A 13,968-nucleotide genomic window follows, 5' to 3' on the forward strand; every position below is an offset into this window, starting at 1 on the left:
AAGTGTATAAGGAGAGGCAGGAAGGGAAAAGGTGCACGTCTTGTTCGTGGATCATGGAGGTAGTTTTGTTTTCTTTATTATATTTTATGTTTTGCAGGTAACACTAATTAAATCTTGGTTATACTTTAACTTTAGCGGATATCCATCTGATCCATCGTTTCATTTAAACAAATGTTATTTTTAAAATTTTGTTTAAGGGCAACATTGTTTAGCAAGCAAATCTTTTTCAATCACTGACCCTAGGGTTAGATTTTTTGCTTCAGTAATGATATTTAAATGGCTACTTAAATATACCTTTTTTTAGAGCTTTACGTCCAACTCCTATGAAGGGGACTACTCTTGGCACTAAGCACTTGGAAGAAGGAAGGGAAGAGGGATGGGAGGCCTCCCATTATTGGGAGGGGGGTAGGAAAATATTTGGCAATTTTGCTGCGAGGAGGTCGCCTATCCCTCCTCGAGGAGCATTCCCACCTCGTGGTGAAAAAGCACATATGAAAATTCACAGAGGTACTTGCCTGAATAAGTCGCACTGGCCGAGAATCGAACCGCGGTCTCCCGCGTGCCGACCCACGACCTAGCCGAGTGAGCCATCTTGTATTTACGCGCAACTGAACATCTTACGTAAATCTAAGAAAAAACACAAAAATCAGATGCCTATTGGAGTTCACTAATAAATATATGTTACGTATAAAACATCGAATAGAAAACTTGGTAGGCACCAGGTACAAAACTTTATTCATGAATATTTTCGTTTAACTTATTCAAAACTTAAACATAAAATTATTAAAAATATAGTAAGAAGAAATTATTTGGTGTGTGTAATACATTTAAAAATGTAATCATTCCATTAAATAACTTAAGTATATTTTTTTATGTCAAAGCACCGTTGCTTCACCCAGAATTTTTTTTCTGTTGTGTTGTACTTTAACGTTTGCAGTAATTCGTTTTACGAGTTTCTTATCCTTTATTATTTGTAGTAGTACTCCTCATTTTCAGAAATAGTTCACGAAATTAAGAATTCTTTTCCTCCGATTTTTTCGTTTCTTCGTTGCGATTCAACTGAAACTTGTTTTTTTCTGAAACAATAAATTAAATTTAAATGATATACGGTAAGACACTAGAATAAAGAGTTTTTTCGTTATTGAAAAAAGTTATTTTTAATGTAAAAATGTTGTATTTTAATTGATAGAAAGCTTATTCATCGACTTAAGTAACAAGTCTATTGTCTTAAGAAATGTTGGGAAAATACTTAGTAGATAAATATTGGGTAATTACTTAAAGGCAATAAGAAGAACTGAAGGGAAAAAATAATTCGAGTGTGTTTGAATTATTCAACAGATATTTCTGTTAATGATAGAAGATTATCAAACTGAAGTGATATTAAAAAAAAAATATATGAATTGGCAAAAAAAAACTAAAACTACGAATGTTAAACAAATTTTTACTACTACTATGAATGTGCATTAATGAAAAGAGTCGAAGATGTTTTAAATTCCCTGCAGATTCTTTGAGACCGCAGGACAATAAAAGTAATACAAATATAGTATTACAACGTTTTGTTAACTCGATGTATTGAACTTAATAAGTGTTATTTATGTTTAACAAAACACTTAAATTGATTGAAGTAAAATTAGTTTTAAACTGAAAGCGAATATTGAGTTAAATTTAATATACAAAAAATATCACTGGAAACTAAAACACTAAAAAAATAAAAAGAAGCTTTAAATAATGCAGAAAATAACAATAAATAAATACAAAAAGAATAAAATTAACTAATAGATCGTAAACTAAGAAAATTAATATTAGTAACTTTAAAAGTTTCATTTTGTTTGTATTTCATAATTCACAATATTTTGATGAGGATATTTCCATTTCATATGCACAAAAAGTTAATAACATGTAATACACTATTATTTTCGTGACCTCGTATTTTTTGCATTTTGAGAAAGAAGAGGAACGGCACGAATGTTGCATTTTTCAAACTATTTGAAATGTGTGTATGTTGAAATTGTTTTAAAGAGGTACTAAAAATAACAGTTTTATTAGTTGAAATTTGATTAAATGTACGTAGATAAGAAGTGAGAATTTTAGTTATTCCAAATTTCATATGCACAATAGTAAAAAAATATTGTACATCAGTTCTATCAAAATTTTTTCTGAGAAGTTAATATTTTTTGCCATTGGCACTATTTAGTACTTACAACACTTTAGACTTGTAGATTATGATAGTACATTATAATCACATAACGCTGAAAAAAAGTTGGTACACGATGGTATTTTATTCGTATTAGAACAAACAATAAGTCTCCAAGTCGTCCGTTATAAATTTTTGCAAAAAAATGACTATACAATCTGATAGATATGTTAATCCTTAGGGACAAATAAATCACTTGTTCAAAATGGGTATTCCGTGCATGAATAACGCAACCTCCTCAGTTTTTATTAGTAAAAAATAAAATAAATAAATAACTAGTATTAACAGCACTGTTGTTATATTCATTTATTTTCTTCAACGACGTTTAAACTGCACGTTGGTTATTCTTTTCAAGTCACTTATATAATAAAAATATAAAATTAGATATTCATACAATAAATATAATACACAGTTATACTAATAATAAATAAAAACAAACTTTGCAACTTATAAACATACTATGATATACAAAGCAAAGTCAAAAAACGTTGGTCAACATCTTTTTTTGCTCGTAGGAATGTATCAAATATAGATATGACTAGGTTCAAAGAAAAGCAGAGTAACATGTAAATATGCAGGTACGTAAACTTGAAAAATTACAATCAAGGCATGTATGTATTAGATATTTTTATACATCAGAGCAAATTTTAAAATTTAATGGGTTCTAAGTATGGGATCAAATCTTAATTTTCAATTTTCAAACAATGTTCGATAAAATATTTAACAAACTGTACTTAAATTATTTGTATCTGTTTCAGTATTAACGGAATTAAGTTTAATTACCTCAACATTTTCTGACATAATTTTTTTATTATATGAGAATTCTTGATTCAACACTTGCACTGACTTGAAATCATAGGTGTGGCCGCTATTTTAAGTGTGCACATATACAGCTAAATGCTTTTTATTGTGTTGGCCATCCTTTGTATGTGCTTTAATTTTATTGAAAAGAATTCGTTAGATCAACTGAGTACTTGCTTAGACGTCCATGAAACATTTTAAATTGAAATATTATTAACAACTGGTTTTATTAGAAATAATTAAGAACTTTTGCTTTGTTACATAATTTATTTCTTACCCCAAGTAAGGCTGACGGCTGTTTTGGCAGTTCTGACATTATAAATGATTCGACACACAATGCCGAAGCAGCTGTTAGTTTTACTTAGAGTAAGAAATAAGTTGTTAAATGAAGCAAAACTTTTTATTATTATTAATAACCCCATTTATTATTAACGTTTTGAATTCTTTTGGTTTGACCCACATAGTATTCATCATAGTTAATATGATTGAAAGAAGTATGGAAAATCATGTATCAAGATTATTTAGTGTATGTTTATCTAAGCGGTTTAATACTTTTAATTCATTAATATTATTTTATTTAAACATTTCTTAAATAGTGAATCACACAACCTTCTATTTGCGGTAATACTACATAGATCCTAAGATGTTCAAAAAATCTTTTACAATCTTACCAAATTAATAGATTGGTACTTGAAATTTTTTAAATGTGTAGTTGAAAGTTTATTTATACATTGTATTAGATAATTTGTTGCCTGTAAAATCTCTAAAACTTTTTCTACATTTTTACTATAAAAAAAAAAATCAGCCAGTTTTAATGTTCGACCCACTAAAGAAAGAATGACTCCAAATTTTTGTGATGTAGGAAAATAAGAAAGGAAGTATAAATTCAAAAATCCTCAATCTGTATATATGCACATTTATAATAGCAACAACACCTTCAATTTTAATTCGGTTTAAGTATTAGGTCAAGAATCATCATATAATATAATATTAGTATCACAAATGGTTTACATTATTTAATTTAATTGTGTTAAAGCATGTATTGATACAAATAGTTTGAGTACAGTTTTTAGAAGTTTTATTAAACAATGTTTGACGGCTAAAAAATAAAATTTAATCTTATACTCAGAGCTATAAAATTTTTAGATTCGCTCTAATTTATAAAAATATCTGATCCATACATGCACTAACTGTAATTTTGTAAAATTTTCATTTACTTAGATGTTTGATGAAGATATTTACTTTACTATTGAATCATTTTTGGTGAATAACAAGTCTTTGATGTAGCAGTAAATTTGATTTTTCTTTGTTGATCTCGTTACTTTAAAAGTATTTTATTTCGTTAAGTATTTTGGAATAAGTAGCATTAGAAATATTATGCATGGTTAAAAAAAGGCACTTATTAAAATTTCCATTATTAAAACCACTACTGTAGTATCAACCACTGTATTAGTACATCACTTTGTAGTCATGATTATTTTTTAGATAGATATACAAAATACATTAAACTTGCCTAGCCTTTTACTTTATATTAAAGTTATTTTTTTACGGAAATTTCACTTCTTTTTGTAAGCTTCTTCAATAAATCTATTATGATAAAAATTAGGTCGTAAGGTTTTAAAAATGATTAAATAATTGTTTTTTTTAATTAGACTGATTTTGTTCACATAAATTTTCTTGTTAAATTTCCTTTTTTTCCATTGAACTTTTCAAAGTACTTTAAATTTTTTCTAAAAAAATTTTTAAAGATCTTTATCCTTTTTTTTTTTGTTTTCTAACGACATCTTTATCGTTGACGCAAGACCTCGAGATTTATTGAATTAACACATTTTTATAATGATTTCTAGATATACTACCGTGATGAAACACTCCATTCAGAACCTGAGACTTGTTACCATTTTCTTAAATTTACATGTTGGTATGTTATTAATTTTGCAGTTGATCATTTTCATACTATCTTTATCAGTATTGTCACATAACATTAGTTGTATACTTACTATAGTATTACTGACTGTTAAATCTCATTGTGATGTACAGATTCAAGAATTCTCTGGCAGAAAAAGAGTTCTAATATAACTAGATATATTATTATGGTGTTGTCCATAGCAACCAGGACATATGATTAATTTTTTTTTTTGTTGGTATTTAAGAACCGGTTTTATTATTAAATAGGTGATAACGCACTTAAAATGTAATGAATATAATATTCAGTCAACAAAAGTGTTCAGATAGCCTTTTTTTCATTTCTTCTATCGAGAGTGGCTCTGTAGTATAGTCGCAAATAAATTGGTTACTATTGTAAACAAATTAACAATGTCTACATATGCAGAAAGTTGCGTCGACTGCACTACAGTGACAATCATCTGCACCACCCCATCAATTTTATTATTTCGTTTATAGTTTACAATGTAGATATATGTAGAAAGCATCATCGTCTGCACAACAGTGACAATCGTCTGTGCCACGTTATCAATTTCATTATTGTGTTATCACTTTAGTGCATGTTTACGTATATATTTGGATGTATGGGTCATTCTTCCGAAAACGGTTTGTTTTATGTCATAGTCATTTACAACGTCATGTAAGGAGACATCGATATAAAAACTTTTTAAATAATTCAGGGATGCTTTCTCCTGAATATAGCTAAAACTAAAAGACAACAGCGATACCGTTAAATAACAAATTCTACTTGGGTTACCCTTGAAATTAAGATACCTGGTCTAGTTTTAAGATTGTACCCCAAGTACAATCTGTTATTTAACAGTATCGCTGCTGCAATTTGTCTGCTAGTTTCAGCTTCTTTTTTGCTGAATGTATAACAAAATTTAGATCATGAAAAAGGATTTTTTTAGTTTGAGCTAAAAAAGGGATGAATTAACGTTATGGGCTTGTATCCCACTCAAAAATTTACAGCTTTGACGAGGCCTAGAAACAAGATGCGGATTTAGTGATCTCTCTATGGCTTCAAATCTTAAAATTATTAACATAAACAATATTTTCACGCATTGTAGAGAACCAGAAAAAATTTTATCCAAGACTTAGTTAGTGTTCAAGTTTCGAGAGCAAAATATAACATGTTCAGTATTCCTTTAGAAAGTGCTCTCACAAAAGCACGCAGTTTCATTTGGTTATTTTAATTTGAACGTTTTATATTTTACGGAGGTCGAGGATTTTGCAGGAATTTTTCAATTTGTTTTATGCTGTTAAGCCTGTAGTGATCTTCCTAAAATGAAAACTAAGAGCCCGTAAAGCCGAAGAATGTGATGTATGTATTTGAAGCGCTCGGTTATCGATTCAAAAGGTGGTATATAAAAATATCACTGTTTTTATATGATACGTGTACAGTAGCGAAGTTTAACATTCAATTGGTCCATTACAATTTTGGTTTTCAATTTATTAATAAAAGTTCTTATTTAAAAAAGCCCATAACAACAAAAAATATCATGCATCTTTTTAAAGAGTTTGGTTATCGACTTGAAGGCTAATAGGATGTAATATACTAATGCCGCCGAGGACGTCAGCGTGGCGTCACACCCTCGGATATGTAACGTATGATAGCATAAAGCTATGCGTCTCCGCCCCTTCTAACCTGATCCTTATAATATAAGTACAAGGGCGAAATTTAATTTTCATTTGGTGGATCTCAATACAAGACGGGTAGATAAAGCATATACTAAGGAATTTTCGGCATTTACAACCAAAATTGTTTAAATTGCTTCATATTGTGATCAGAATACTTGGAAAAATAGTTTTGGGGCATAATCATTAACCTGATTTTTTCTCGAAATTTTACTAAGTACTTTGTTTTGGGGCATCGTATTGCAAAAATAGCTAAAGATAATTAGTTTGTTATTCAATTATTCATCAACTGGTGCTAGTTAGATCATCTGAAACCTACTTATCAGGATGTTATATAGAAAGAATATGCAAAAATCAGTTTTGCAACATTATTAACATTTACATTGTTAAATGAAAATTCCTCAAAACTTGGAATTTAATACCTCTTATAAGGATCTTGAAGCACGCACAACGATTTTCGTCTAAAATTAAAAATGATGTCATAAAACGATTATAAATTTAAACATTTAATTGGCTGGCTCAAATCTTACAGTGTGGCTGGATCAAATTCTTAAAATGGATTTTGGGATTTTATTGAGGATACTAAGAACTTAAATATGAAAGAAAATTTTTTTTCTTTTTAATAGTGACCTTGATTCTTATAAGATTTAATTTTGCAACTCAAACAAATCAATATAACTTTAACGTCTTATAATTTACTATGTTTAAACCATTCAAACTTAATATAATATATTTTTACATAAATTAAAAAAAAATCATTGCGATACCGTTTTTTTAACAATAATTATCAACAGATTTGTGTTTTTTATGATTGTATGAATTTAATTGCTGTTTAGAGATCGTGGGTAAAGATCCTCATAAGAGGTATTAAATTCCAAATTTTGAGGAATTTTTATCAAAAAATATGAAAGTTAATAATAATACAAAATTAAAAATTTAAATGGCAATCTTCGCACTTTTTTACTATTTAACTTCCTGAAAAATAGGTTTCAGATAATTCAATTAGCACTAAGCAATCGATAGTTAAATAACAATTATTTTTAACTATTTTTGCAATATGATGTTTTAAAACAAAGTTAGTAGCGAAATTCGAAGAAAAATTAGATTGATTTTTACTATTGATTTAATAATAAAAAAAAGTGGCACGATTATGCCCCAAAACTATTTTTTTATGGAATCTGATAACAATATGAAGCAGTTGTGACAATTTTTGTCGTAGTCACAGAAAATTACTGACCACTTTTTGAGGCTCCATCTACCCTCTTATATGGATTTTCCGATGCATTTGAAAGAGCTTATAACGCTCTCTTTTTTGCTAAGAGATCATAACGCTCTGTATTTTCATTTAATGTTAGATTATCGACTTAAGTAGTGACTTGTTCAAATGTTAATAGTAAGTACATATTTTATATGTAAGAATAGAATCAAATTTTCATGAAGAGCGCCTTCATCGTGGTTGTAATGAGATTTTATAATAGTCCGTAATAATCCTACATTCTTTAAATAAAATGAAAAAGTTATCGCGAAAATTCGTCTCATGTAACGATAGCAAATACTTGCCAATACGGTAATTTGTGAGGTTGTGTATGATTTTGAGTAAATGTGTTGGAAGATTTCAAAAACTATTGTAAATTCTTGTGTGGATGCACCAAGTTGATTGAGCACTTTTTAATTTTTTGTCAACTAATCTATGAAAAAGTACATCCATAAAAGTACTAACTAAAGCTACTCTCGTGACTTGCAGTGATGACCTGAGTTGAGTCAATGTGACAGTTAACAGGACTCTAATGATAGGGACGTGATAAAAACTGAAATTATAGACGAGTTTTGATGATACAAAGTATTATACATCGTCTAACTCGCAAATTTCCTTCTCGAAACTTGCAGAAATAGTACTGCGAATACCTTAAACAATTATTGGTAACCATCTGACAAATGGTCACCTTTATCTTGCGCTTATGCAAACATTCTACCCTTTTAGAACTTCAAAATTAAATATAAACTATTGTTACACTTTTTCATCATTAATTGAGCAATAAAAAAACCAACAAAATGTAAATAAAGAATCTTTCAATACGGTGTGAGAAATAAATTGAATCTTTTTTTTAAAGGACACTTTACAAGACCATGGTTAGAAAAGCTAGCATAGAAGCAAAATTTATATGTATATTATTGACATACACACATAAATGACTTACGTCTTGTTGGAGATTTTCTAATGTTATAATAATCCACCAGCAGTCGTTACCAAAGAGATGATAGATAAAATATCTACCCAAGAAAATGGTAAAGATCGAACTCTCAAAATTATCAAGAGTACTTGATGATGTTATGAGGTTATATGTAGCTATAAAACCCTGGTCTCGAACACTAAAGGTGAATATTTCTAGCTTCCCGACTTACCAATCATTTCACACTGTTCTTTTGCCGCTGAGACGTGTATAGTATAATAAGTATATAAACGTATACAAATACATACAAAAATTATCACAAATTAATAAAATTGTTGGCTATCAAGTGTCACTATGGTCTAACTGACGCAGCATTCTGCATAAATACATTATATACTTGCTTACAAAAGTAACTCATTTAAATGCGGCTCTATTCACTGTCTAGCCACTCACGCTAAAACAAATGGAAGAAAATGCTATACGAGCACTTTAGTGGACTGAACATCTTGTTAATTATATTTCAAGTGTTTTGTCACTAATTTGTCTGCTGAAAATCATTACCAAGCCTGACCTACCTTGTTGAAAATGATCAAAACCAGCTAAATTATACATTAAGTTCCAAGAACGAGTTGCTTTTTGTGAAATTAAATTGGGTACTATCAATTTGATAATATATTTTAGGATAGTTTATGACAAATGCATTGTCATAATAATGAAATTCAAAATAGTCGATCAAAATCTGATGGGTCCAAATCTTGATAAAAACGCATACTCGAGAGTTTTCGAGGTTACTGATTACGAATCTGGGTTCACAATTTTAAAATTCAAGATGGCCGATCCAATATGGCGGACCAAAATCTTATCAGTGCCCAAACCTCGATAAAAATTTATTCTTGGAGGTCTTCGAGGTCACTAATTACAAATGTAGTTTAACAATTTAAAAAATTCAAAATGGCGAATCCAATATGCTGACCTGAAATTTGATTAAGTGTCGAAATCTCGATAAAAGTTCGTACTCAGGGGTCCTCGACGTCACTTATTACGAAACCGTGACAAATTTTTTAATTCAATATGGTTGATGCAATACTGCAGACCTCTACAGATTTAGTGCACATCATATTGATAATATATTAAATATTATTTATATTATATATTTGAAGTTATACTGGTTGATATCAACCAGTATAACTTCAAAATAAATAAAAACGAAACAATCTTCTTTATTGTAGCAACAAACAGTAATCAATTTTTTATTTTTACTATTGTAGGTTGTATACAAACATAGAACCATCTAATTTTTTACGTATTGTAATAGTTTTGAAGTAAAACTAACCTGTAATAATCGCAAATTTTTTTTTCAGTCTATGAAACTATATATATAAAAAAGTTCAAAATTCATTGCGACAAAGACTTAATAATACATTAAAAAATAGTTTGAAATCGACAATTGTATTGATGTAATCCTAGAAATGTAGTTTTATGGTGAGATTTTTTTTTCTCCCTCTCCTATGATATGAGGTAACTGTAAGAAGAATACGGTTTGTATTACGTTACTGGAACCTTAATACTTTCTATTAAGAAGCTGTTTATAACTAACTGAACGTTATATGATATTTTTTATATCGGCCTGAGGTACTGTCTACTTAAAACGATTATGACCAAAATTTCGTATAACATTAACTAAGTTAACACTAACCTTTAATTGCCATTAGGGCAAAAAGTAAAATGTGTTCATATGTATGACAAAAGCATTCATAAGTACTTAGTTGCATACGTTAACGAACTTTACAATAATTACCTTGAATTATGATAGGTGTACCAGTAACAGATTATACATCAGTAGTATGAAAACAAAAATATGAAAATAAAACCATATTTTAAATAACAATTCGACAAATTGGAATAAATAGTACTCTATATTATACATTATGGATACGATGATTTTCGGAACTTTAATAATAAGACAGAGAGACATTGATTTTTGAATACTTGTTATCTTTTTTAAAATCTTACTATAAAACTACATTTCCAGAGTAACATCATAATAATTATCTATTTCTCACTATTTCATTATGTATCATTAAGTCTTTGTTACAATGAATTTTGAACTTTTTTTTTATATATAATTACATTGATTTAAAAAAAAAATTTCGATTATTACAGGTTAGTTTCACTTCAAAACTATTATAACAAAACTTACAAAATTACATGGTTCTATGTTTGTATACAACCTACAAAAGTAGAAATAAAAAATTAATTACTGTTTGTTATCTAAAATAAAGAAAATAATTACGTTGTTATTTATTTTGAGGTAATACCGGTTGATATTGACGTTCAGTAAGCATGTAGAAGTCTGCTGTATTGCATCAGTCATATTGAATTTGAAAATTTTTCATGAATTAGTAAGTAGTGACGTCAAAGATCCCTGAATATGAATTTTTGTCGAGATTTGGGCACTTGCTCAGATTTCACTTTACTATATTAGATTTACCATTTAAATTTTTTAATTGTAAAACCGGATCTGCAATCAACGACCTCGGAAACCCCTAAGTATATATTTTTATCAAGATTTGGGCACTTGGTCAGATTTCAGTCCACAACATTGGATCCACCATCTGAAATTTTCAAATTTTAATTCCATATTCGTAATCAGCAACCTCAAAAGCCTTCAAGTATAAATTTTTATCGAGATTTGGACACATAATTAGATTTCAGTCCGCCATATTGGACCCACCGTATTAAATTTCATTATAATGATGATGCATTTGTCATAAAGTGTCCTAAAATATATCATCAAGTTAACGTTACCCAATTTTATTCCACAAAAGGAAACTTATGCTTTGATCTTAATGTTTAATTTAGCTGGTATTTATAATTTCCAAAATTTAAGAGTAGGTCGAATTAATTTAAGGTGAATAATTAAAAATCAGGCGTGACAGACGTCTTATGAATTATTTTATCGTAAAAATTAAAAAAAAAAAACATCTAAGTCGGTCAAAAATTGTGGTCTCTAGTGCGGGGTCCCGATAAAAGGAAGAGATACGAAAAGTACGCGTACGGCTACGATCAGGTGTGAGGAAACGTGAGGATGGTCGAAGACAATTAGCGAGTTTGGCGGCTTTGAATAATGGAGGGGGGGTGGCGTAATAAAAGGGCAAGTACAAGGGAAATCAAGAGCTTTTCATTGACGAGCTCGACAACTCAAGCGATCGCTGTAGCCTTTGGTAGAACGATTCTAGATCGTCATCAGTGTCTCGTGGGTGATCCAGTCGAAGCCATCCTGCTACGTGCTGGCTGGTAACCGTGAGTAATAGAGATCGTAATCGAATGGTGGAGTTTTACTCCATTTTACTCCATTTATTTTGATGAAAATAAGTCCATGACTTATCATGGAAAACTATTAATATGAAAAATAAGTATACAAGTTACGTATTTGTGAACAAAGCTAACAATAAATTTATTTGATGAGGGAAAAAGAACTAATGTAAAATACTACTGTAAAAACACTCTTGCGAAAAAAAATATAAAATATAATCATAATTTACCTACTTACGATGATTTTATTCTTTTAACGTAAATTAATGCAAAAGTATGTTACATTCGTTAGATGTGAATTCATAAGTAATCACAACATAATTGCATCAGTACTACGTACAAGTCAAGATTATTGACTTATAACCAAGACCACCATAGTATTTAGTATCCTCTATATGAAGCACACATACATATACTACGTATATTTTTTGTTAATTAATACTCTTACATCGTTGATGTCTCTTTCCCTATCTTATGTGTTTAAGATTGATAAAGCCTTTACGTTTCAGGTAAACAATAAATTCTTTAAATTACAAATAGTGAAAATCTACTCTTTTGACACCTGCAGTGTTAGTAAAATTTATTCTCGTATAGCTTCAACACAGCATTCTTCGGCTAATTCCTTACTTATTGGTCCAATATAGTTTTCGTACTTCTTTAGTGATGTATTCAATACAGTCGGCACATTCATTTCTGACAAGAAGGTGTTGATTTTATTTTCTCCCATACAAGAATCCAACACTGTTAAAAAAAGTTTACAAGGTATTCCCCCTTTTAAATTTTAAGCAGAAAAGCAAAATGAAGTATTAACCAACAGCTCCTTTCAAGTTTAGGTTGTAGTACTTGTTTGTTGAGGTTTTGGAACTTATATGCACTTTACTGATTTTGATGCATTTTTTGTACATGCCTTGAAAATGCTCGCAAATCCAGATTGGTTTTTACTATTCGCGAAGAGAAAAGACAAAGGTATATTGCAGTTGTTGCACGATAGTTCTTGTGTAATGCGCTTGGTGTTGACAATTCTATTTCTTTCGATTCCATTAACGTTTGTTACTACACTACGTTTGTTAAAATAACAATAGTTAGTACACTAACCTTAATTGGCACAACGCATTTACGTCCTTGCTTTCCTGAGGTCACGTCCAAAAACTTTCGCATTGTTGCCACATTTTTCTTCTTTCAAATTTACCTTTTATTATTCAATCTTTGCATGCACAAAGTGTGTCATCTTCAAGACGTCTTGCATTATTACACCTGTTTTGAATTATTGACTATTGATAAACGGCTAAATATTTCTGCTGATTATAAGTGGTGTTGCCAAGTTTCTGCGACTACTGTATCGACATAAAAGTCGTGGCACAAAAAATGTACTTTCTACACTGCCAACAGTCTTAGCCCGCTTATGCCATCTTAATTAAAATAAAATGGTACTCAAAATTCTTAGTAAGTCACTGTAACTGCAAATGATTTCTACTGTACGTAAAATTCTGCCAAAGTGTTCATTGTTACGTAGGATTCTAAAGGTTCGGGGTGCTTAATAACAACGCGGCAGTTAAACACAATCAATCACTTTATTGCTATATTCCTTGAGGGAAGGCGCTTTGCGGTTCCGGGTTACTTATTGCGACTATCCTCCTTCTAGTCCCGACGTTCAAGAGCCCTGTGGCCACTGCTGCGGGCCTTTTTATGCTCTTTCTTCCCCCACTTGTGCTCCTTCCTAATACTAATAGCTGAGGCCCATCCCACGTAGTATGTTTCATACTGTACGTGACACGTCCGAGGCCGCTTCGTTTTCGCCCTCGACAACGTTCTTTTCTGTACCACCTCGGGAATGATTGTTTAATTAGTGTCTGTATCATGTTGTTCGTGTTGTAATGTATACTAATCATATAAGAAAAACTAATGAGG

At 30.0% G+C, this 13,968-nt stretch overlaps 1 protein-coding gene across 1 annotated transcript in view; it reads right to left on the reverse strand.

Moving 5' to 3' along the window:
- Positions 1-712: 712 nt before the first annotated feature.
- The window catches only part of Nsun2 (tRNA (cytosine(34)-C(5))-methyltransferase Nsun2), a 410,807-nt gene continuing 397,551 nt past the window's right edge, over positions 713-13,968 (reverse strand). Inside the window, exon 11 of the mRNA XM_089596349.1 lies at positions 713-1,076. Within this exon, the coding sequence (XP_089452475.1) occupies positions 1,012-1,076 (65 nt within the window). The 3' untranslated portion in view covers positions 713-1,011. The remainder of the gene's footprint in view (positions 1,077-13,968) is intronic.

Source organism: Copidosoma floridanum, unplaced genomic scaffold (genome assembly GCF_036245765.1).
Source record: "Copidosoma floridanum isolate Cflo_tuat_1 unplaced genomic scaffold, Cflo_Japanese_pri ptg000030l, whole genome shotgun sequence".
Taxonomy (NCBI): domain Eukaryota; kingdom Metazoa; phylum Arthropoda; class Insecta; order Hymenoptera; family Encyrtidae; genus Copidosoma; species Copidosoma floridanum.